Here is a 24,331-nt window from a genome sequence, read left to right on the forward strand (position 1 = left end):
GGAGGCAAATATAATTTCCAGCCTAAACCGAAAATATAAAGAAACAAATTGTAAATGTATATTTTAGGAAGCATCATATATTTACACAGATCTATATGATAATAACGAATAAAGCATTGAAATAAGTAACAAGTACATTCAAATTACAGTCCAACAATAGACTCGACACCAATCCTCGAGAAAGTGATTGAACTACTGATTAATAGAGACACTTAAATCCCTTGGAACATTCTATCTCGTATTCAGCTGTCGACTTTCTTAGGAAGAGCTTTCCTCTCTGATTCTGTGACCATCTGATCCCACATGACAAATTCTTTCGATATTAGATTTACCTGACGGTGCCATCAAGGAAGACATTGCAGATGTGATATCAGCTACTGCAGTTACAGGTTTTTTCTTGGGGATTATTCTACATTCTCGAGTACCAGTTTTATATAAATATTGTGCGTAAAAGTTTTGAGAGAAATTTCAAAAGGATACAACACTTTGATATTGGTTTAGCAGATCTTTGGTTTCTTCAGAAAATTCTGCAACTCGATCCTGGAATAAGATGAAATAAGATATAAATTTAGTTCTGTTTTTAAGACACCGAAAATGACTAATATAATTTTAGCCGGCTGCCGGTAGATATCCAGGGTCGCTGCTTGATATATGGAGAAATTTTGCGCATTTCTTTTACAAGAAAATTTAATGACTTTTGAATGTGTGATACTGAGTCAACTGCGGTGTACAGATGGACGGAATTGCAGAAATGACTAAAGATAATGTGGACATTGTTTACATCGGGCAGACGCCATGCCACGTATACTCGGGTAACATGTGTTTACTATAGTGAAAAGAACATTGTTGTAAATCAACAAACACAGGTGTTACTGAAATAACCACTCCAAAAATAAATGCGTAGTAACCTGAATTAAATTTATTAGTTTGGCAATAAAATTAGTACCGATCCTTGGACACATTTTGAATATTTTTTTCCACAAAGGATTGGTTTATTTACTGTATTAATCAATCTAGTTGGTTCAGCTCTTTGATAATCTATTCTCACCTGTTGCTCAATATGTCGTTTGGTCAATTCTTGGAATTTCTCATTAAGACTAGGAATAACTGGAATCGAAAAATGGTGGCTAGAATTTAGCGCAAATCCTTACACCGAATGACCTCAAATGTACGAAAAAATCCAAATAAATCAGAAATCTAGAATTTTTCAATATTCAGTAAAAATTCTCTAAACAAATCAGGATTTTATCAAGTTGAATTTACCTTTAAGATGTTCACTATCAAGAATTTTCTGAAGTTCTTGTAGCCTCTCTAGGTCAGCTGCCTGTTTCTTAATCCAATCTTCCTCTGAATAAAATAGCAATTTTCAGTTTTTTCTCCCCCGGAGGAGGCTTATGAGCTAATGGGATAGAAATGAAAACAAAATTAAGAAGTCTGGTAAACTTTTCAGTAACTCACCTGCTAAAAGTATGTCTAATTTAGCAGGATCGGATAATGTCAATCTGTCGGTGAACCCATGGTCCATGTAACGCTCTACTTCTGGTACTAGAACAAAATCGAGCAAAAATTCTAACATGTAAACTTAAGCCTAGCGCACATCGACACTGCGATTGGAGACAACTAGTTGCTACCGAACGATTACCCCGCGCACATCGAAATCTAGTTACAACCGGTCAGTTGCAGCAACTGCATGGCGCGTGTCGATCGTCGAGATCCAGAGCGCGCACATCGACGGATATGACTGCGATTGAGTACAACCAGTTGCTCAAAAGTAGAACATGGGCAACTGGCTGGAACTGGAGATAGATCGACGCTTACCAATCGTAAGCTCGCTCACATCGACACATTCAAGCAACTGATCGTATCCAGCCAGTTCCTCTCATGCGCCGAAAACTGCCTTGCAACTAGTGGTCTCCAATCGCAGTGTCGATGTGCGCTAGGCTCTAGTAATCGTTATGCACGAATGCAAGATGGCTATAATAACTTTCAACAATAGTTCAATAACTTGTTCTTTTGACTTACGTCTATTGAGTATCTTTGCAAACTTTTCTTTGCCAGTCACTCCACTTACAAGTTTTGTATTTATTGCCCCCAGTGTATCAATACACTGAAATAAACGAATAATTGCTGAATTATTAAAGAATCAGAAAAAAATGTAAATCAAACAAAGAGATTTTTCAGAAAAATTATCAAATGCTGTTGTTAGTGTTAAACAAATCAGAAAAAGGAAGGCTTTATGTATTATAAGAAAAAAAGTGTATGTGATGTTTCAGTTCAGTCGAGCAAGAACAGAAAACAAAAAGAAAATTTTGATGAAAAATGGTGAAATGGCATAAAGAAGAAGAATTATGTTAATATAACCCTCAACCAGGTTCATAAATGGTGAAATATAAATGCGTATATATCGTATTTTTTATTTAGTGCAATATCATATGGAATTAATATATATATATAAAGCATGTTGATTTCACCGAAATTGGATTAAATAAAGCAAACTGGATCCCCTTTAGCACTGAATGCGGTATGCATGGAATCCCAGAACCATCATCCCTATAAAACCATTTTATAAATAACTAATGTTCTAAAACATTTAAAAAGAAATTACGACCCATTTGTACCAACGAAAATATCTAAATTCTAAGACCTTTTGAATGCATCAATTTGTGACCGCATTTAAAAATGGCAAAATATCTAACACCTCATTTTGAAAACACCTTGGTTACATTGGATATGATCAACAAACAAACATTGGACGCATCAACAAACAAATAACATAGTCACTGCTTAAGAATTTTTAAAAATTTCTTGACCAAAACTAAACCAGCAAAATGATGTCTGTCATTTAATGTATTACTTGAAAGATCCATAAATTGTTTGTTGATGAATGTTAAATATAGTTTTCATAACTATTCTAAATCAATGAAGTAGAAAGAATTACCGGCTCAAATTCACCCATCTGAAATAAATCACTCACTGTGTTATCAATAATCAAGAAAATGAGATTCCGATGCCATTTATTGCATTGCAGTTTATTTTTACAAGATGGAGGGATAGTAGGCCTGCTGTAAAAAGAAATGACCTAATTTGTTTTAACATACTAAACATTGGTATTTGTGGAATTGAACAGAGGAATAAGGACAAACATTCCATAAATGGTAACGAGATCCAGCTGTAGATCGTTTCAGTCATGAATTCTCCTTACACTTCCGCGATTTGTGGGTTTTACCGAACCCGGAAGTAATTCGCACACCGGATTCTCGCTCGATTCTCTCAATTCCTGCTCATCTCAACATTTTTAAAGCGACTCATTTTGATAAATAATAAATCGATGCTTACGCGGGGGTACATTGCATCCTTATCATTGTCACCAAAGATGAATTGTTCCAGTTTTGCGACGCGGTCCTCCACTGTTTCGAGCCACACGTCCGCCATTTTGAGATCTTGGTGAGGGGCCGTCTCAGTCCGAGTGTACTTAACCTAAAATGCTCCCTTTTCAAGCATTTATAGTTTAACGGTCCAAGACTACCGAAAACATTATGATTTGAATATTACAGTAATTTATTCGAGAAAAAACCGTCTATGAATAATGATTTTTGGTCTGGGGATTTGGGATTATTTAAATATATGACATGACCCCTTCGTCAATGACCTGAAATTACTTCCGGGTTGGAAGGAAAATCCTTGACGGCGGCGTGACTTCCCGAAATCGGGTCGTTTTCCCACGATTAAAAGCTTCAGCGTTGTGTTTGCAGTTTCGCCGAAATTGTAGATGTCCAATGAGTGAAGTAAGTGGCGAAACATCCGTAAAAATGGCGTCGAACAACGAAGAAACATTTAAAAACTTGGTAACATCTGGCGCCGGAGAGAGCGGTGCAGCGATGACTCACAGTCATGAATCGCATGACAACGCGGCCAATAATGATGATGCAAGTGCATTAGCAACTGTCAGTGACAGCGAAAAGGCAGTTATAAAAGAAAGATCACCAGATCAAGCTCATCACAGTAATAAGAAGACTACAATCATGGCACCAGTTCTCAGAGTTGAACAACATGAAGATGGTGTTGTTGAGAGTTCTGTCTATTATGATAATGAAATCCCTACATCGCATGAGGTCGAAGTGTCGCCATCGGTTTCAGATCAAGAAAGTATTCAATCTGGTAAGTAATTACGTTAAATTTAAACAGTTGAAAAATTAAGCGATAGGGGTTTGTGCATCAAGTTTGGGAATTTTGAAATGGAAAATTTTGCTTTGGTCAAATTCAGTCAATTGAATTGATTCAATTTTGATCTTTGTGGAGTTGAATTTAGCCTAACGCATTTATTTCATTTCTCTTTTCAGACCATTCAGCGAAAAAAGACGTCAAGCAAAAAATCCTGCCCGAATTAGTTCTGCCTGACGAAGAGACGAGAGACAAGATCATCGCTCAGGTCGAATTCTACTTCTCCGATGAAAACATCCTGAAAGACGCGTTCCTTTTGAAGCACGTTCGTCGTAACAGACAAGGCTACGTTAACATCAAACTGATCACGTCTTTCAAGAGAGTGAAATCGTTGTCGAAAGATTATCGCGTCGTCGCTTACAGTTTGGGTTTCTCGAGTAAACTATCGGTGAACGAAGAAGGCACGAAGGTCTGTCGTAATCAACCGCTGCCGGAATTCGACGAGACGACTCCGTCTCGTACGGTCGTCGTCGTCAACCTTCCGCTCGAGAATCCGACCATCGAGAGCGTCGCCGAGATATTCAAAAACTGCGGCGAGATCGCGCTGGTTCGAATTCTACGTCCGGGAAAAACGATCCCCGGCGACATCAAGAAACACAGCAATAAACACCCGGAGATCGGGCAGACGATGTGCGCGGTGGTCGAGTTCGAACAGCACGACTCGGCGAACGAAGCTTGTAAAATGACGGTGGAAGGAAACGATATGAGAGTCGCTTTATTAGCGGCGAAACAACCGAAGAAAGAGAAAACACCGAATAATAACAAGCTCGTCGCTAAACCGAACCACGGTAAGAAAATACGAATTCCGACTAAGGAGCTGGACGCCAGGTCGAATGAGTTCCGTCCCGGTTACAAATGGAGGGACGGTAATCGATCGGATTCGTCGGACAAAAGCGAAGGCAAACCGGCGAAGAAAGTTCTCGAGAAACCAAAGATTAATAAACCGGACGGCGATAAATCGGACAGCGACGCTGAATCGAAGCTCGCCGGATGGAAGGACGTTCCAGCATCGGGGAAGAGAAATAAAAACAATAAGAAACGCTGGAATAAAGATCACCTGACCGAAGCAGACGTGACGTGTAGTAGCGGTTCAGAGATCGAGATGTCGTCTTCACCGAGCGAACGCGATAATAACTGGAGGTGTTCGCTGAGTCCGGGAAAACCCGTCGATAGAAATCACCTCAGTCCCGCTAGTACGCCGGCTTCCAGTCCGCGAGGTAGTCCGCGTTCCAGTCCCGGTCAGAAACGCAAGACTATGCCGCAGAAGTCTCCTCTGGCAGCCGAAGGAGGTCTCAGTCCGCGTCAAAGTCCGAAGCCGAGTCCGTTGAGCAGTCCGGAGTCGATTAGGCGTAACCGCGCCGATTCGAACGAGGCCGTTTCGCCTGGTGGAAGTCCGTGGGTCCAGAGACGTCTGAAAGCCGCTAAAGAGATCAGTCCGCTCGTGTCGGCGATTAGTCCGTCTGGTAGTCCTCTGATTCAACGTAAAGGTTTAGACGATACAGCGCGTATTACGAGACAACCACGAGGTCCCGATGGAACGAGAGGGTTCGCGTTCGGTAGAGGTAAGCCTTTATTGACCGTCGAAGCTTCTTAAATGAAGCGTTCGATTTCATAAATGTTTTGAATTCAGCTGGAAACTTTGATCGCTCGAAATAATTGTGAAATAATCTGATTTGTCGTTGTCTGTGACACTGCAGTTTAGATTAGAGTTGTAGTATACATACTATAGTTGCACTAGTGATGAATTTTACTCGGTCTATTCAGGCAAGCTATACTACCATACAGGGCATGAACAGCCCAATATTTAGATCTGCTCTATCAGAAAAAAGCCGCAATCGCGTAGCGCTAATTTCGATCTGGACCCAGTTCCACAGCTGTGAGTTAGGGTTAACTCTGAGTTAAAGTTAGTTCATTTTCAATCAGTTAACTCAGAGTCAAATCTTAACTCACAACTGTGGAACTGGACCCTGGTCTTTTCATAAAAAACCAAAACCTTAGGAATATCTTAGTGAATTGAATCTTATTGAATTATCGTAAATGTGGTTTAATAGATTATTATGTATACTTGAACTCGATTGCGGTGAATCGTTGGTTTCCCCTGAAATTCATTCGTTCTCGTAGCTTTTCGTACGCGACCATAAATCGTTTGTAGTTCGTTTGGTGGCAGCCATTAATCCATCGTTATTGAAAATCAATGTGTGTTTTTGACGCGCGTACGAAAAATTTGCTTAAAAACTGGAAGCTGGATTTCTTCTTATAAACTCGGTGTGCGTTCATCATCTTGTATACGATATTTATATATTTATAATGAATTTCATTTTATTATTGATTCTCAGTCTTAATCGTGTTACTACTATATCGGTTTTTACCGTTGTTTGAAGTGGTTTGGTTATATTTGATAAACTCTTAAGGGAAACACCGGTCCGTCGGGGGTTCCGTCGCTCGAAATGTACCGACGATATTCTAGAGATGATTCGAGCGTGGAATTCCCGGCGCTGCTGCTGCTGCTGCTAGCATTGCTCCTGGTTTGTGATTGATTGATTATACATACATAGTTTAAATCGTGTAATTTGGTGAATCGTGTAATTTGGTGAAATGATATTTTTTTTTAAAGGAAACAGATAATTTATAATTTAATACTTTAAATCATGTCACACGAAAGTATCCACCTTTTTAATGTGTATTTGTTTTACATTACGTATTTTACAAACTGTTTATGTATAGGAGAAATGAAGATATTTGCTGCCTGGATAGAAATTCATGAACCTCTTTCTCGATTATCATTTAGCAATTGTTATTTTTGTACTTTGTCGTGCAACAATTTTATCCGCTTATCGTATTAAAATCCATTCCGACTATACTATTTTCAAAAAAGGCTCATGATTATTCCGGTGGCGAGATCTTATTTCGAGGCTATTTTTAACCGAGAAAAAACCAAATCTGCGAAAGAAGCGTTTAATCAATTTAATAGACGAACTTCGTAGCTTTATATAAAAATGATTGGCTGAGATAACGATGTTTAAAATGTTGACACGTTATAAGCACAAATACAGTGAAGTTTTTAAGATGGATAATTAATTAATAATGTGAGATGTAAATCTGCCCTTTGTCGCGGCTTTTCTCGTTTTCAAACTGCCGAAATATCGGCAAAATTTCGAAACAATGAAACGAAACTTTCGCGTAGACGGGGAACGCCGCCGCTGTACAAAGGTTGTGTTATTTGAGAATCTAGGAATCTTCTTAGAGAAAATGACGATAGATAACGATCAAAGCTAAACATGAATCACCTGCGTTTTTGTTCTTCGAGTTGTTTTTTTTTTTCTCATTTTTATAACCGAAGCCATGAGCAACTTTTTCAAGCTTTGTACGTCTGGTATTTTCGCCATTTATCTGCACAATTAATAAAACTGTGCGCAGAGAAGAAGAGAGGGTTCAGAAAATTATGTGTATTTTTTGTGTCACTTTTTACGGTTTACTATCGTAGACTTTTTTTTACAAGTGGAATGTGCATGCCAATACTTATTTACGATGACAGAATATGCATTTTAAGTACTGGCTCGGAAAATGTGGTATATTTTACAATGTTTACAATGTTTATGTGATCAAAGGACAAGGGTACTACTATATACAGTGCATTTGCGATTCAACCAATTTACAAAAGTGTTTGGAGTCCAATTATTCATCTGCAAAAATGATAGAAAAATTGCATTTTCTCGATTAAACTTTTATCCATATTTTCCTGATGAATGAATGCAGGTATATGACTTTATTTGTAATTAGGTGAAATATATCGCTGAAATCTAATCAACGGATATGATCAAATATTGTAATATTATTACAACGTTTATTACTGATATTTATTATCAGTTTATTAATGAAAGTTTTAAACGATTAGGAGTTTTTAAAGGTGATTCTTGTTACGCGCTATTAAATAATTATTTTCGTCGTCAGTTGAACATCGTAAAATGAATGATAACACTTATCGCAGATATTGTTCTCTAAGACGGCTTCGCGGCTGCTGATCCAACCAAACGATAAAACGGCTCTGATTTTTAGAGTTGACGAACAAATGCTCCACGTTCCTCGGATCACTGGCAGCTGCGATGAATCTAATATCAAATCTTCCTTGTCTCATTCGGTGTTCGGTTGAAATACGAATTGCTCGGCTCGAAGCTGAACTCGACTTTGTGTTGCGAGACAGACACACAACGTCAGTCCATTATGTTGTTGTTGTGGGTGTTAAAAAAATCTTTTTATAAGGCAGCATATTATCCATAAAAATCGTACATTACGATCGGCGATAAAAATTGATTTTAAAATGTGGCAAATTCTTTCATCGGAGTAAAATTGTGCTTGTTTTTGATGGGATATCCGATCACGATTGATGTACGTTCGATGTTTATATATCGCCTGGCTAAATCTATAATTGATTTTTACATCTATTACGTAAATTGCATTCCTCGTTAATGATTATAACGATCTTGTATATAGATATAATATAAGCTAATTAATTATATTATTAATGAGCAGATTGTTTATTGTAATAATGTTATATAATACTGTGACTGAGTTGTTTGTTACGTAAAGAAGAGACAAGCATGAAATCCATCGTCGGAGAAAGATTATTCTGTACTTGAAAAAAATTATGAAAAGAAAACAAACAAAAAAATATTGAAAACGTTTAAAAAAAAGAAAACAGCAAAAAATTGTAAAATGCTTTTTGCAGTGAATTGAGTGATGGGAACATTTTGGTTTATTGTTCGCCTTAGCCCTGTCTCATTATTAAAAAAAAAAAATGTTTTGATCTTGTTGAATGGAATTATGGATTTGGGATATTTTTTTGCATTAAGAAGGTCAACAATAATCTATGTATGAAGTTCCACCTGATAGATGATGACACTAATTCGATACTCGTTATTTTTAAGTACTCAAAGATGTGGACTTTGTTATGTGTGATTATTTATGTCTCATCATATTATAATAAAATGTTGATGTTTTGATGTTTGGAAATTTTAAAGGTTTTATTTTGTTGTCTATGGTTTTTGTTTTTCCCAATCAGGAGATCAGTTCTCTTGTAGGAAATGTCCATATCAGGTTTCGAACGCAGTCTCACAGCTTAAGGCCAAACATTTGATATCGAACAACAGAATGGAGTGATGAATAATGACAAGAGATGTGAAAATGAGCTCTATTGGAGTCCGAAGTGATACTGTTAACCTCAGAACCTAACGACTATCTAATGGTGATCTCAGATTTTATGTCTCGCTACAGAATGTACCGGTAATTTAAACAGTTATTTTATAGTGCTTCAATCAATTCTGGACTTATTTGCTCGGATTTATTAAGGAAACTGAATTTCACTGGCTTCAACTGGACACCTTAATATTTTAATTGAGTCTGGAAACTGGTTCTAAATACACCGACAAATTCAGCAGAATGAATGACTGTTTAGGAGGAATGTGAGGGGGGCCGGGAATGGACTGAGCTAATGCGGTCCGGTCATGCGTTAAGTTGTTATCTCGGATGAGGTGGCTTCATACATGTTAGTGTATAAGATGGACAACGACATGTCGCAACATTTTAAATAACGGGTTTCAATTCTTTCATTGGTCGATACTGGGATCGGAAAAGAATGAATTTGTGAGGTAAACACAACGAAACCAAGTTAACGAAACCAAGTTAACGAAACCGATGTAATGCACGACAATAGAATTATTTATTTCTATTTGAACTGTACAATAACAATTGGATGATAAAACAACTTTCATACTATAAATATGTTTTACAATCAATTAAAACAACAAATACAAAGCAGAGAAAATTCTGCTGAAAACTAACACGTTATACAACATTATTACGAGCAAGTTCTTTAATCACATATAAACTGATTGTTAACACAAACTATTATTTCGCTCATATCATTCTTCATCTAATTCGCTGCTTTCATTGATAAACTTGAACATTAGAAATTGATTATCATTAAAAATTAAATTTGTGCAGATATGAATCTATATATATCATATACCCTTAATATTCGTTTTCGTTGATTATCATCAAAAATGAAGAAATTAATGCAGATATAAATCTCTATATCAAACCCTCCAGTCGTAATCGTTCTTTAAGATACGTTCTCATAATGTCATCAACGCGTAACACTTCAATCACTGAATACTGAAACTCGCTCAAGTCGTCATAGCTGCAACAATCATTATTGTTGAAGACTTATCCTAACGACGACTTACGATTAGTAGGAAATACCAATTCACATCTCAAAATAGAGTCAACTGCTGCAACAAGGTGATGACTTATTCGGTGGTGATATTAACCGAGTTTGACTTTATCTTGACATTAATAAAGCTAGTATTTATCATTGAGTAACGGTAATAACTTAATCTGTATCAGAAATCACAAAACAGAATCAAGACCAGAAAGTCTCGAAATAGGAAACAATTTTTAATAATGAAACCGAATATGAAAAGATTTTTAAGATAAGATGAATTAAATGCAACAAGTTGATTGGACAGATTAATGATTGCCGTGATTAATTCTCAAATATTACCATTTCAGTGAAATCAACGTACGACGTGTTTATTTCGGGAATTTGAAGTATTGTCCTGCGCCGGCGCCCCCGCGTGGTGAATTATGTCGTTGTTGAGGTGATGAATTATTTCCTCGTTGTAGAATGACGACGTTCTGCTGCGGTGAATTATGGGATTGCGGAGGCGATGGGGAATTGAAATTCGGCATCTGCCGAGGCCCGTACGGAGAATGATGCGGGTATGAACCCGGAAACACAGCGGCCGGCGGAGAACTCGAATCCGACCCGCGACTCTCGCAATTACGTTCAGCGCCTTTCGGTGGAATGTTCGGTAGTCGGTCCCACAATGCGATTAACTGTTCCCCGACTGTCGGCTCAATTTCCTAAAATTAATGAAGATCTATTCAGCAATCATCTATTCATAATGATGTGACCCATCGTAGCTCAAATTCGCGCAGTCCTGCCTGGCAGTGGCTGTCTCCACAGTGTATCTACGTTGCTCTACGATCCTGTGTAACCACCCACCCAGACACGTTCATTCAAATTCGCGTGACTTTTGCCGACACAACTACTAGCGGCATTTTTGCCTATGTTCAAACTGCGATATCTCAGCAAATAAACAACCGATTTTGATAAATAAACTATCTACACTAACCTGGTTTAAAGTCACAGTGATTTAAAAGTATTGAGAAAATGTCGTTCGTGTCTTAGTGTCTGTGGTACATCAGACACTAAGGTTCTTGGTGAAAGCTCAAACTGCCTCAGAATTTGCTGTATTCTAATAAACTGTAATTCTTACCTGTCCATCACGACTCACTTGGACACGCCTATTTTCATTCCAAGGATTTATCAAATAATGCGTTTGTTGAAATGGTAAATTTGCTCTATGACGAAATAAAGATAAGATCAGTTAACTGTTTCTGGGTCAGATAGATACCGAACGCGAATCATCGATCATTTGAATACCTCTTGATCCATTCGACGACGAAATTTGAACCCTGTCCGGAGCCGCTGAACTCTTGCGATCTCTCCTTCCCCGGCAGGGATATCATTCGTGCGTAACCCTGGAAATGACCGCTGCCTTGAACGGAGAATACCAGATAGACTTCTTTACCTTCCTACAGAAATAGAAATACATGTTAGAAACATTTCAGTACATGTAGCATCACTACTACAGGGTGGCCACTCATTATCTTTCCCTGACTATTCCCAGACATGTAGCGTATTTTCTCAAACTCAAGAATTCACATCAACTAACACAGTCAAATACGTAAGACATAGGCAGAAACTGTTTGACTTTATGCGCGATCTAGCATTCTCAAAACCTCAAATTCCCTAACTAAAAAGAATTTTTCTAAGAAAATCTTTTCTATAAACATTTCCCCGACTTTACCCTGATTTCCAGTGACCACCCTGTACGACATAGTACTCGTAAAAATGTTTGAAATCTTGCCTTGTAATATTTGATAAGTTTAGCCTCTTTAGCCTGCGGTACTGCCCAGATACCCTTCATATAGGAAATATCCAAACTTTTGTGATTGCTGCTTTTAATCACGAAAAATCTACAAAACAAAACGGAAATTCATTAATACGAGCTACAAATAAAAGGTATTCGTCGTAAATAGAACAACTTTCCGGCTGGAACGAACCTAGAAGGATGAAGTAAACTGCCAGGATCGGCAAATCTTCCCGGTGAATTCAACGGTTGTGGACTAGTACACGGTGTACTAGAGGCACTACCTCGTAGACTACTCTGACCACTTCCACCGCTCAACGAACCATGACCACTCCCACTACCTGATCTAACAGACGACATATCAAATCTCTCATCGGAACCACGTTCTGTAATATCACAAATTATTAAACTAACGCCCGAAATGAGTCGGTCAGTTGTTAGATACTTCAATAGAATATTGACATCCACTTGAGTAGAGGCAGCAGATATTTTAGAAGGGGTGGCTGATTTTCAGAGGGGTGGATGTAGAAATGAAAGGGGTGGCTGCCCCTCTTAAACCTACTGTGGAGAAAACTGCAAAACTTACTGAAAAGTAGATCCTTGCGTTTCGGAGGAGTTGCAGATCTCCACATTTTGCTATTACTATCCGAATATGGGCTGCAACGCCAGTTTTTACTGCCAGACGATGAGGAATCATCAGATGTAATATCTCCGTCGAACGACGCACGCCAATTACTATCACCAGCTGCGCATTCATTAGCTGAAACAAAACATACATCATAAGATAAAAAACCCACTGTTTACAAATTAAAAGAAATCTACAATCGAGAATTTATTTGTTGAAACAATCTAGAATGTAAAAATGTTTTAACAAATAAATTCTCGATTTTAGATTTCTTTTAATTTGTAAATAGTGGGTTTTTATCTTATCATCTGTTCACCAGTTTGAGTGTGGTTATCATTCTAAAACATACATCAGTAATAGTGTGTGATTACGTATCGATTAGCTGAATTAGTTTGGAAGACTTCAATCAAACATCTCCTGAAGACACACTTACACATAGGTCTTGGTCTCTGTCCGATTCCGGCTGGTTGCTGTAATCCGAGCGCTTGTTCTTCGTTAGTTAATACGTTAATTACCGTACGAATAACGTTCTCATCGACCGGCGACCACGGTTTAGCCGGAGCGCGCATCCTCCGTAAGAATAATGAATGCCATTTCTGTCTGAGTTGCAGCGCCAGTGAGGCAGCCTATTAGAATCATACAACAGCTCTTTAGTAAGTTACCGGTTACATGGAATACATCAGGGGCCATGTTTTATAGACTGGCATTAGGCTTAAGTTGATACCAGTCTTCTATAAAACCAGACCCAGGAAAACAGGGTCTCATTGCGAAACAGCGAGTTAGATATAACTTATAGAGTCAATTCTCAATCATTTTCAACCTTGGAAACTATAACTAGTGGTAAATATAATTTGGACACAGTTTCACCAAAATAATTAACTGAACTAATCAAGGAATTGAGAGTTTATCCTTATTGTGAAACTTGGACCTTGTTTTCACTTTGAGTGGAATCAGTTCGTTTCAAAATCTTAAAAGAGTCAAATCTATGTAGAATAGGGTCTGAAGGTTTTACGCACCTCTGAGTCAACTTTGAAAGCGATGAAGTCATCGATTTTGATCGTAGTTTTAGATGAAGTTCCTTCGATTTCGTTTTCGCCATCGCTTTCACTACTCAATACATCACCTGTATAATAATCACCACTTCCATCTATAAAACACATACAAAACCAGTTTATAGTTTCAAATCATTAAATCTACAGTGTAACAAATGAAGGGAGAATCAGGGTGACGCCACTTTTATTTGACTTGCTTGTTCCCTGACTATTCCCTGACATGCACGTTGTTTTCCCTGACTCGATCTGCTAAGAATCCAATCAATTAACACATTCAAATACCGGTACTTAAGACATAGACGGAAACTGTTTGATTTTTTACAAATTTACTTTACTTTTTTCCTGATTTTTAGCTTCTTTACAAAATTCCCTGACTTTTTTAAAGAAAATAAAATTTCGTGACTTTTCCATGGATTCCCTGATTCGCAGCAGGTAGGTGGCGACCCTGAGACTGACGATTAAAACATGAAAGAATGATAAAATGATAATTACCGAATCCAGGAGGAATATGCGGAGGTAAAGGCATCGATTCCGTCGTATTCACGGCTTCTACCGGTAATTTCGCCGGTCCGGTAAAAATACAAACGGCGATCGGAGAAACAACCGAACAACACCTGACGTGAGCCATCCTGTGAGATCGTGTCATTTCCTCGAATAACAACCAATCAGTCGGTAACGACTTCACGACGTCTCGATACGAACTGTCGACTCCTGGATGTAGAACTGATGAATAATGCAAGCGAACTTTACTCTCCTTCCTGAAAATTCATTAAATTTCTTGAAAGTTAAAAGGGTAAATAACTTGGTTAACAAGCAGGACCCAGTTCCACAGTTGTGAGTTAGAGTTAACTCTTAGTTAAAGTTAGTTCATTTTCAATGAGTCAAATCTTAACTCGGAACTGTGGAACTGGACCCAGGTTCTACTAACTACAACAGTTCAAAATCATCTTTCTCACAATTACTTACAATGTTGTCAGTTTCTTTTTGTCCTGGTCGACCCTGATCAAGTTCGGGTACATGCCCGCTAACAACGCCGCTTTCACGACGGCCCAGTTTTCAGAATTCGTATTCAAATCGCGTATATCGCCTCCTCCGCGGGCGCGAACGAACCCGGACGCCCTCAGCTGACCGAGGAGTTGAGTTCTACGAAAATAAATATACCCTCAAAATATCATACGGGTAACATATTGAACAGGGCAGCCACCTTTCCCCGAATTTCGATAGAAATCGATATTCATACCTCATTCCTAGAATCATCTCCATCGTAGCGCCAGAAATGAAGTTCTTGTCGCAGAATGATTTTTCCCAGCCGTCTGCGCGGGCTTTCTGCCACGACTGGAACGCTCGTAGTAACGCCATGTGATCGCTGAAAGTTCCCGCCGCGAAGCTCTTGCGGGAAAGCATACTGGCTCGCTTCTGTGAGGGCTGAGTGGCGAGATTAACTGTAGGACAGAGAAAACTGTTACATCATAAGAGATCGTTAAAACTCGATTTAGAGATTGTTTAGAGCTAGCGAAGTGGAGTTATTTATCAGTGTTTGATAGACAGTGCCTGGTAGCCGGGCCCAAACATTGTGCATTCATTGACCAGGTACTCTTGATTGTACCGGACATCAGTTAAGGCACTTTAATCAGAATTCATTCGTTACAATTCATTCTCATTTTGTGACCAGTCGTTTGTATTGAATTCAGAGATGAAGGTTAAGACGACTTACACGGGTCTCGGTACGCAAGAGCACAGGATATCGTGAGAACTGGATCGAGACACTTCAACACAACCGAGTATAAAACCATTTTACCGTACTGCGGTTCTACGGGAAGGTCAGCTAAATGATGTCCCAACTCGGTTAAATCTTCCCATTGATCCAACGCATCGATTTGCTAGAATCAGAAATATTCAAATGTATTCGTCATGTTCATCTAATTTCACGTAGCCTAAACTAACGGTAATCGTACCTTCAGCAACGTGACAGCGTTTCTCGTCAACAGGAACGCAGGTGGTTCGGGTGCTTTCGCTAAGAAATCAGCAATAGGAACCCCAGACGGAGTTAATAGTTTAGTGTGTAAACAGAGCTCCTGAAAATATGGATGAAATTCATCTCGAAGATTCACGACAAAGTTTTAAATTCATCAGAATTTTACAAACCTGCAGCGGATATCGTAAGATTTCTGGTTCAGGAAATTCCTGCATGATTCCGAAACGCACTTTACTGAACAGATGATAACAAACTCCAACACGACATCGGCCGGCCCTGTTTATAAAATATCAATTATCGATATATCATCGATTCACTCAATCTAAGATGTATCAGTACGTGTACAGTATACTTACCTTCCTTTTCTCTGTATCGCTGATGCTTTCGTAATCCACTGTTTTTTCAACATAGTCACCGAAGTCAAAGCGTCGTAAGATTTCTGTAACGGAAAATAGAATAATCGAAGCTTTACGTAGTAGCGCTTTGAACCGGATACAAGAACGGGCGTCGTTTTAATTTTTCTACCTCTTTGACTTTTCCAGAGTCAATAACGAACACTACATCGTTGATAGTGATACTCGTCTCAGCGATGTTTGTAGCGAGAATCTGAAAACACGACGATCAAAATCACATGAATTCCTGTTAGTCGAGATTTGATCTCCACGGAATATTCACAACTTACAATTTTTCGAACGCCCGGAGGAGAAGTTTTGAAGACTTTCTTCTGGTCCTGAGTCTGCATCGCGGAATGCATCAGAAATAGTGAATAGCTCCTGTAAATACAAACATCATTTAATATCTATTTAAAACATTCTTTAACAGTCTAAATTTTTTACGGCAAATCTTACCTCGAGTTATCGCCAAAACATTTTTCATCGTAGATAATTCGATTGCGAAGATTGACAATTTCCATATAACCGGGTAGAAAGATCAGGATGGCTCCTAGAAATTCAAAAACATCGAAACAGCTTGAATTGTTTCAGTAAAATTTCATCGAAATATGAAGGAAAATGTTCAAATCAATCAATAATCAACAGTAAGACCCTCAGTAACATCTTTCATATATCTGTACACATCAAACAAATCAAACCAGTATTTCTTGTTATAAAATAGTAACAAATACTGAAAATCAGGATCCAGTTCCACAGTTATGAGTTCGAGTTAACTTTGAATCAAAATCAGTTCATTTTCAAAGTTTCGAGTCAAATGTTAACTCAGAACTGCGGAGCTGGGTCCTGGTTACTACGACACATACCTTCACCCATAAACTGATGAATTTTAATGAGTAAAGTCATGATTAAATCTAAATCAACTTCTTCATCATCGAATGAAAGATGATATGCGTTTAACAGATCTTTTTCTTCCGGAGTCAGAGCTTGCGACTCTTTCTTAACTAACAACGCTTCATCGTGTGAACTGTCTGAATTTGCGGCTCTAAAAATACATGAAACCGTGAAGTACAATGAGAGATATTTCAAATTTCTGGTAGCCTTTCTGCCGTTATAGACTTACAAATGAGCTTCTAATAGTTCCAGTACATCGGTGCGATCCATTCTCTTCGCCCAGTCCATAGCCGTCCAATCATTGCGAGCTCGGATGTTCACGTTAGCCCCGAGACTCAACAACTGTTCAACGATCGTGTAAAACCCGCGACCGGCTGCGACCATCAGCGGAGTAACTGTCGTCTCAGTCGACTGATAATCAACTAATAATCAATATGAGAAATGAAATACAGAATGAAACCTGAATGAATGACAATATGACAATATCCGTCGAGTCCTAGGTAAATGAGAATCCAACAATTACACAACCATCTGAACAACACTTCACTCCTTGTCTCTCAGATTGTATCATCGGAATTGATTTGGCTGATGTGCATTTGATAAATTGTCCTCCAGGGGCCGGTTCCATAGTCGAGACTTAAGCCTGAAAGTGGTCTTAAATCTTAAGACTGGTCTTAAGCTGTTAGATTAGCTATATAACTAAAATAGTCTTAGACTAGTCTTAAGTCTAAACCATGACTATGGAACCGGCCCCAGAGATGTAAATGAATAAAATTCCCGCAGACCCATCTGATCTGGCAGACGTGCATTTGGGACATTAGCTAGGGTTAGGTTTAGGGTTAGGGAATTCCTTAACCGCGACCGCAACTCATTCACAAATACACAACTTACCGCTGACATTCTCACTCAATATCAGATGAAAAATCTGATCGAATCCTTCATCGTTTCCGGTCAACCAAATATTCGCCAGTAATTCGTCCATCTCGGCGACGATCCACGGTTCCAGTTCGTCTTTTTCCTCTCCCGCGTCGGTAACGCTGTCCTGTATGGCGGCGCGATAACTCGCGATCTCCGGCTCGTCGGACGTACGATCGGTGATCGTCATACGAGCGCACATCGCGTTTAACAATCTCTGCTGATCGCCGAGACGGTCAGCCTCTTTCTCGTATTTCTCCATCGTTTTATTCGTGTATTTCGTCCACTTTAGAATGTCGCCGAGGAAGAATTCTTGTACGTCGAACAGTTTACCGGGGATATTAATCACCGGGCAACCGGCGAAATAATCGACGAACAACTTAGTATTCAACGCGGCGCTCATTAGGATGATTTTAATGTGTTTGAATCGAACGACGATGTCACGAATAGCGATCAACAAGAAATCACAAAATCTATCTCTTTCGTGAACCTCATCCTGGAACGGAAAAACATCGTTGAATTTTGAAATTGTTGAAAGGAGTTTCTCAAAATTAGAGATTTGTTGATAATTCTTCGATTTAGATGCCGTTTCAAGGAATCAAGTAGCACGCATTAGAAATGATTAAGGCAGTGTTCCCCACAAGAGGTTTTGGAATGGTGGCCTTTACATTCACCTTTCTGAAAATCAGCCAGCCCTTATGAAATATGTGCTGCCTGTACATTTTCATGTCACTGTTCTATCAATACCGATAATTACTTTGTAAAGTATTGAGTAGATGTGAAAAATAGAAAATTGCACCAAAATTGGGTTTAACTTTGTATATTTTTGGGGTATCAAAAGCTTTGCTAGAATGAACGCAGTAGAATAGAACGATAACCACACTCAAACGTGGTGAACGGATAATAAGATAAAAACCCACTATCTACAGATTAAAAGAATTTAAAGACAAGAATTTATTCATTCGATCTAAAATATATAGAATACACGACGTTTCGATCTCACCCTGGAGATCATCGTCAGGCGTTTAAATTCTTTTAATCTGTAGATAGTGGGTTTTTATCATAACGAACGCAGTCTGTCTAAAATTCTCTGAGAACGCTCTGTTAGGTAATTATTAATGGTGAGTTAATAAAGAAATAAATACCAGTAGAATATGAGTGACAGTTGACATAGAGTTCTCTCCGCCTCCCATTAACGTTCTCAACAAAACTCCATTCGTACAAAATGTCAATAATGTCTTCGGAGAAACTCTACAATTACAAACATCAAAGCGTTCGACAAGTTTTCTAAATGATGTCTATAGAAAATACTGAATAATAGACACACGAACCTGCTCTCTAATCTAATCTGATATCCGACTGTTTGACCGATCTTTTCACCTCGCTCGGCAGCGACTCTCTCCGCTACCGATAACGCCGATATTCTCCTCGGTTGAGTACACAGTATACGACATGGTCGGCCATTCATCGCGCAATCGTCTAAAATCAACTGAGGAACCTATTGAAATAATTGACTTCATTGTTTAGAGTTTTCGATCAAGTTCTGACTGTATTTGCTGATTCTAGTACCCTGCTACAGCGCTTTGAACTGCATGAATCCAGAATTAAGAACGCCCAAAATGAAATGAATCAAATATGACAGCATGAACTAGATTTTCAAGATTTTCTGGGACAACACCTTAATGGCCCCTTGGTTTTGCATTGACCCCTGTATGCGTCGAGGAAAAACAAATGATTTACTCTCCAAGATCGATTGCTCCTATTAATGGGGTAATTTTTTAGGAAAATTTATAACTGCAACGAATCCTAGTGACCTGTAAATTTTAAGTTAATTAATATTCATTCTCCATAAGTTTTAATTTACTATTTCATCAGCTCATGTTCATCTTATACTGATGTAAAGTGCGCTTATTAAAATTTGTAGGAGTGCCCTATATAAGAAAATAAATCATTATCTATTATAAATTACTGTCTAGTAAGAACAGTGATATGAATATTTACCTGTGTAGTTTTACCGGAGCCAGTTTCACCCGATATCAGCATCACTCGATTATTGTTCAACGTCGTCAATATTTCATCCTTCAACGCCATTACGGGTAAAGTCTCACGGAAAACGGTCAGGTCGGATTCACTACGTTTAGGAGGAACCTGCGGCACGCCATTATTCAACCGTCCCGTCGTAGTTTTATTCAGCTCTTTGGCGACACCTATATTTAACAACAACAACAACACACTGACTGTAACATAACAAACTAACGTATCATCAGTGTCATGGAGAGGTGCAGTGGCCGAATGGTTCAAGCCACCGGTCACTGGTCTCGTCAATCCAGGGTTTATGGGTTCAAACCCTGGTGGTAACAGAGTTTGTTGGTCGAAGGTTGTTCTCTAGTCTCTCCCCCATTGGGAAAAGAAACATCGAACCCGCTAATAATGCCCTGTGTGGCGCTTAGCGGGTTGAGGGTGTAAAAAAAAAAGAAAAAGTTTTCAAGGGCTTTTCAAGGAGAACATTTCAAATTTCGAGTAGTGTCTGCATCACTTTCGCATCTCAATTACTGGCGACTCGTTTCGGTTATTTTTGGTTTAGAAGGAGTTTTCGAAGAATCGAGGAGTCGTAGAAAATAATGAACAATGTTGCACAGATTTATCTAAATCCCTCATCTTCACAGAAACAGTTCTCATTACTGTTTCTGTGATGATGAGATTTAGATAAATCTCGTAAATGTCAGAATAATACACTTCAGATAAAATCATCAATTGTAGAATTGTTCATTACACTTGCAGACGTCATTAAAATATATCGGTTAACAAATGATGACTTACAATCAGTAATCCCGCGTTCAATTCTCGGTTGTAAATCCTGGCGTTCTTTGTTCGTCAGAGGGAATCTTTGAACTAACATGTGAATTTGATGTCGGGAATTACGAGCCAGTTGAAACGACGCCGATGCCTCGACGATTTGACTGCCATCTTTCTTACTAACAGTCAAATATCTGTTACTCCCTTTCCTGAGACAATAAACATAAAATCAGACATTCAGAGAGAGAGAGAGAGAAGTTTCGATGATTTGATTAAACTGGTTTTGATTGATGAGTGGATGGATGGGGATGGCTCAAGGGTGCCTGCCTTCCCATTGAGTTTTCCCTATTTGTCAAGACAGGTTTCGTTAACACCTACAAATTTGACACTCATCTTTTCAGCGGGAAATTGCATCTTTGCTTGTGGCCTTCAGCGTGGCTGCATTATTCCAGATATGCCTATTGATTACGTTGATCCTGTTGATCATCCTCCCCCCGCAGGGATTCGAACCTGATGGCATCGAGATTGCCACGGCACGAAACCCTGCCATAATCGACCGTGTGCGCAGATACATGCGCAGTTCAGATGATGTGATTTTTAGCCAATCAGAAATCCCGTTTTATTTTAGCCCGGGTTTACCCATTTATAGTTCTTCCTTGAAATTTGCCTCAACGATTATACAACGAGCAATCTGATTGGTGCCGCCAGTTTTCGTTCGGAAAGCTGCGCATGTACCTGCGCACCCGGTCTTCTGATGCAGGGGTTCGTGCCGTGGCTGAGTGTAGCGATGCCATCAGGTTCGAGTCCCTGCAGAGGGAGGATGCCTGTTGATTGGTATGAACTCACCCGTGACTACGTGATTTCAGGCTGTATTTCGTACACAAACAGTGAATGTACGCTCTTTCTGTCGACGTCAAAGAAGAAGGAAATTCTAATTCTGTAAATAATTCGCATCGATAAAGTGGCATGATTTTTGTAAATTTAGAAATCGCCCACAATAAATAAGATGTAAAAATAAAATTAACGATAGTATCATTGATTAGGACCCAGTTCCACAGTTCTGAGTTAAGATTTAACCCCGAGTTTACTAATCGAAAATGAACTAATTCTAACTCAGAGTTAACTCTAACTCACAACTGTGGAGCTGGGTCCTGGGTTAGACTTAGGTTGAGATTTGAGACCACTTTTGGACTTAAGTCACGACTGCAACTCGGCCCTGGATTTATTGTCTATTTCTAGTTTATTTTTTTACCTTTTTGTTCTTCGTTTAGTCGAAAACGTTCTAACGCGATATGAACGGAAATTTTCAGTTCTTCGCCGACGCAAATGTCCGAGATTCTCGGACGTTTACCGGTGCTGCGGCCGCTGCTAGCGTTACTCTGTACACTGCTTACACTGGATGGTCGCGGTGACTCGGCGCAGCCTCTCTGCTGCTGCTGCTGCATCATCATCATCACTGGAATTAAACAACATGAAATTCTGAAAATCTTCGAATCAATTGTTCTATCTTTGGTTGTCCGTGTCATAGTCAGTAACTAGTTAGTTACCTAATCGTTGGTAATTTTCACAAACCACATATCTGTTGGTATAAGCCCATCCGATTATAAAAAGCTTACCGCCAACAATTAGGTTACTAACTATCCCTGTCAGTGATTGCATGAATAACCAGGCAAACTGTAGTTTTTCTTCAACTTGTTTAGCTTGGTAACAACTAGTTAGTTACCTAATCGTTGGCGGTAAGCTTTTTATAATCGGATGGGCTTATAGGCCTACCAACAGATATGTGGTTTGTGAAAATATCCGATTGTGAAACGACAACCAGACAGGTTATTGACTAGGTAACAACGGCCCTGGCCTAGATGCTAGCATAAACCAGGGCAAGCAAATTGGGCCAGCCCAGAGCCAAAGGCAGAGCAGGAGGTCAGGGGCACGAACGTCAAAACTGTGCAGTCAAAAGACAAGACAAGTCAGTGCAAAAAACGGAAAATTTCACCCGTCCCAAGCCCGTTCTGTTGTCAGGAAAATAAACTACTATTCTATGAAGCATTCTCAGTGGCTATTGAATAAGTAATGCATGCTAACAGGTAACTTTAGGGGAAATTCTACCTTCAGGACATTTCTATCTATTTTGGAAATTTCATGTATTTGGAAACTGGTTAATTAAACTGCAGTAGTGCAGCATGTTCCGTGAGAGGACCAAGTCCCAATGTAAAATGAAAAGTTTGCATTTTATAGACGAAATGTCGAAAGTAACTGAACTCGATTGTTTTACTATATACACTGAAAATAATGTTAAGAACATGTCAATAATCTAAATTTATTCGTAATTTGATTATAAGATATAAGATATCGTCAAATCGAAACATTAGATGTAATGAAGATCGGACCAAGAGAATACAGAACAGCTATCGATCGAAAATTAAGGCCGTGAATGTATCTTTTGGTGCCATTCACTAACCCAACCGTACGAAATATTCCAAAAGCTTTAAATGTGAAGACTTGTGTTGGTGTGAATTTTTAAATGAAGAGCTATCGGTCGGTATAGATTATGAATTATTCTAAGATTTAAGAACAAAAAACAGGTGGCGCCTAAATTAGGTGGGGAGCTGTTGGGAATCAAGTAATTTATTTTCATGGCCTTTTCTAAAGTTCCACGTTAATGTTCAGCTGGCTACTGGCGCGTATTCAACTGGGCAGTAGAACCTTTTCATTCAACAATAGAGACACAATTGCGGTTTTTCAGAGTTATTGATATCATTTATACGCGCCATTGAATACGTCACCGGCTGACCACGGTGTACACAAGCATAGACCATTCACCTCTGCACACTCACACTGTGAACATGCTACCGTGGATTCTCCTCCTGGCGATTTTCGCTGCGCTCCCGCTCCTGCTCCTGTTCCTGCTTCCTGAGGAACGACGTCTTTATGTTTTATGTGTTACTGTTCGTCTCCGTGCTGTCCTGTACTGTTCCGTGTTTATTAATCCATTCTATTTTTCAGGTTCTAATCCGTTTAATTTTTCAGGGCCGATTTCTCTGTCGAATTTCAACGTTTGCTGGAACAAAACTAATGTCCGAAAGCGTCAGCTCTCCTTCGCCGGTCATGTGTCGAGGATGTCAGACAAAGAGTCGGTCAGGAAATTCTGCCCTCTTCACGCCCTCATACGGAACACGAAAACCAGGATGACGAGGCCTCACTGCCCCCACCTATCTACAAAGTGTGCTGAGTGATGTCAATGACGGGCATATCTGCGGGATTGCGCGGGATACAAATGGAGCGGTTATACTGGATTGTCACGCTACTAGCATTCATTGTGTCCTTGTGACCGCCCGGATGAGGGATGATTCTACTGTCACGCTCTTTGTTTCTGGTATTCTGAGTCGGCTGAGGGATGATTCTACTGTCACGCTCTTTGATTTCTAGTTTGAGTACTAGTTTTCATTGTGTCCTTGTGACAACCTCGGTCA

At 39.2% G+C, this 24,331-nt stretch overlaps 3 protein-coding genes across 4 annotated transcripts; 1 reads left to right on the forward strand and 2 right to left on the reverse strand.

Annotated features, from left to right (window-relative positions):
• Positions 1–57: 57 nt before the first annotated feature.
• LOC141906097 (dynactin subunit 3-like) lies at positions 58–3,543 on the reverse strand. Of its 2 annotated transcripts, XM_074795292.1 has the most exons (8): positions 3,337–3,543; positions 2,939–2,956; positions 2,023–2,107; positions 1,459–1,545; positions 1,264–1,347; positions 1,049–1,107; positions 481–540; positions 58–332 (listed from the first exon to the last, which is right to left on the reverse strand). In XM_074795292.1, exons 1-8 carry the CDS (start codon positions 3,430–3,432, stop codon positions 243–245), a joined length of 579 nt encoding a protein of 192 aa, XP_074651393.1. In that variant the 5' UTR covers positions 3,433–3,543; the 3' UTR covers positions 58–242. The 2 variants fall into 2 exon arrangements, with proteins under 2 accessions (XP_074651393.1, XP_074651395.1); XM_074795294.1 differs by lacking the exon at positions 2,939–2,956 and having other exon boundaries at positions 3,337–3,540.
• Positions 3,544–3,635: 92 nt separating this feature from the next.
• Positions 3,636–9,231, forward strand: LOC141906096 (la-related protein 6-like). The gene is made up of 2 exons (XM_074795291.1): positions 3,636–4,158; positions 4,341–9,231. The coding sequence occupies exons 1-2, from the start codon at positions 3,777–3,779 to the stop codon at positions 5,813–5,815; spliced, it is 1,857 nt and encodes a 618-aa protein (XP_074651392.1). The 5' UTR covers positions 3,636–3,776; the 3' UTR covers positions 5,816–9,231.
• A 740-nt stretch (positions 9,232–9,971) lies between these two features.
• Positions 9,972–23,036, reverse strand: LOC141905480 (3'-5' RNA helicase YTHDC2-like). Its single transcript, XM_074794347.1, has 28 exons — positions 22,968–23,036; positions 22,114–22,317; positions 21,708–21,798; positions 20,886–21,070; positions 20,067–20,272; positions 19,397–19,563; positions 19,211–19,316; positions 18,042–18,561; positions 17,380–17,572; positions 17,123–17,301; positions 16,716–16,809; positions 16,550–16,640; positions 16,393–16,473; positions 16,224–16,306; positions 16,038–16,143; positions 15,848–15,967; positions 15,607–15,772; positions 15,133–15,334; positions 14,859–15,035; positions 14,385–14,650; positions 13,857–13,987; positions 13,274–13,466; positions 12,802–12,975; positions 12,409–12,601; positions 12,213–12,321; positions 11,726–11,877; positions 11,559–11,643; positions 9,972–11,142 (listed from the first exon to the last, which is right to left on the reverse strand). Exons 2-28 carry the CDS (start codon positions 22,313–22,315, stop codon positions 10,810–10,812), a joined length of 4,605 nt encoding a protein of 1,534 aa, XP_074650448.1. The 5' UTR covers positions 22,316–22,317; positions 22,968–23,036; the 3' UTR covers positions 9,972–10,809.
• Positions 23,037–24,331: the final 1,295 nt, after the last annotated feature.

This window comes from Tubulanus polymorphus, chromosome 5, assembly GCF_964204645.1.
Source record: "Tubulanus polymorphus chromosome 5, tnTubPoly1.2, whole genome shotgun sequence".
Lineage (NCBI taxonomy): Eukaryota > Metazoa > Nemertea > Palaeonemertea > Tubulaniformes > Tubulanidae > Tubulanus > Tubulanus polymorphus.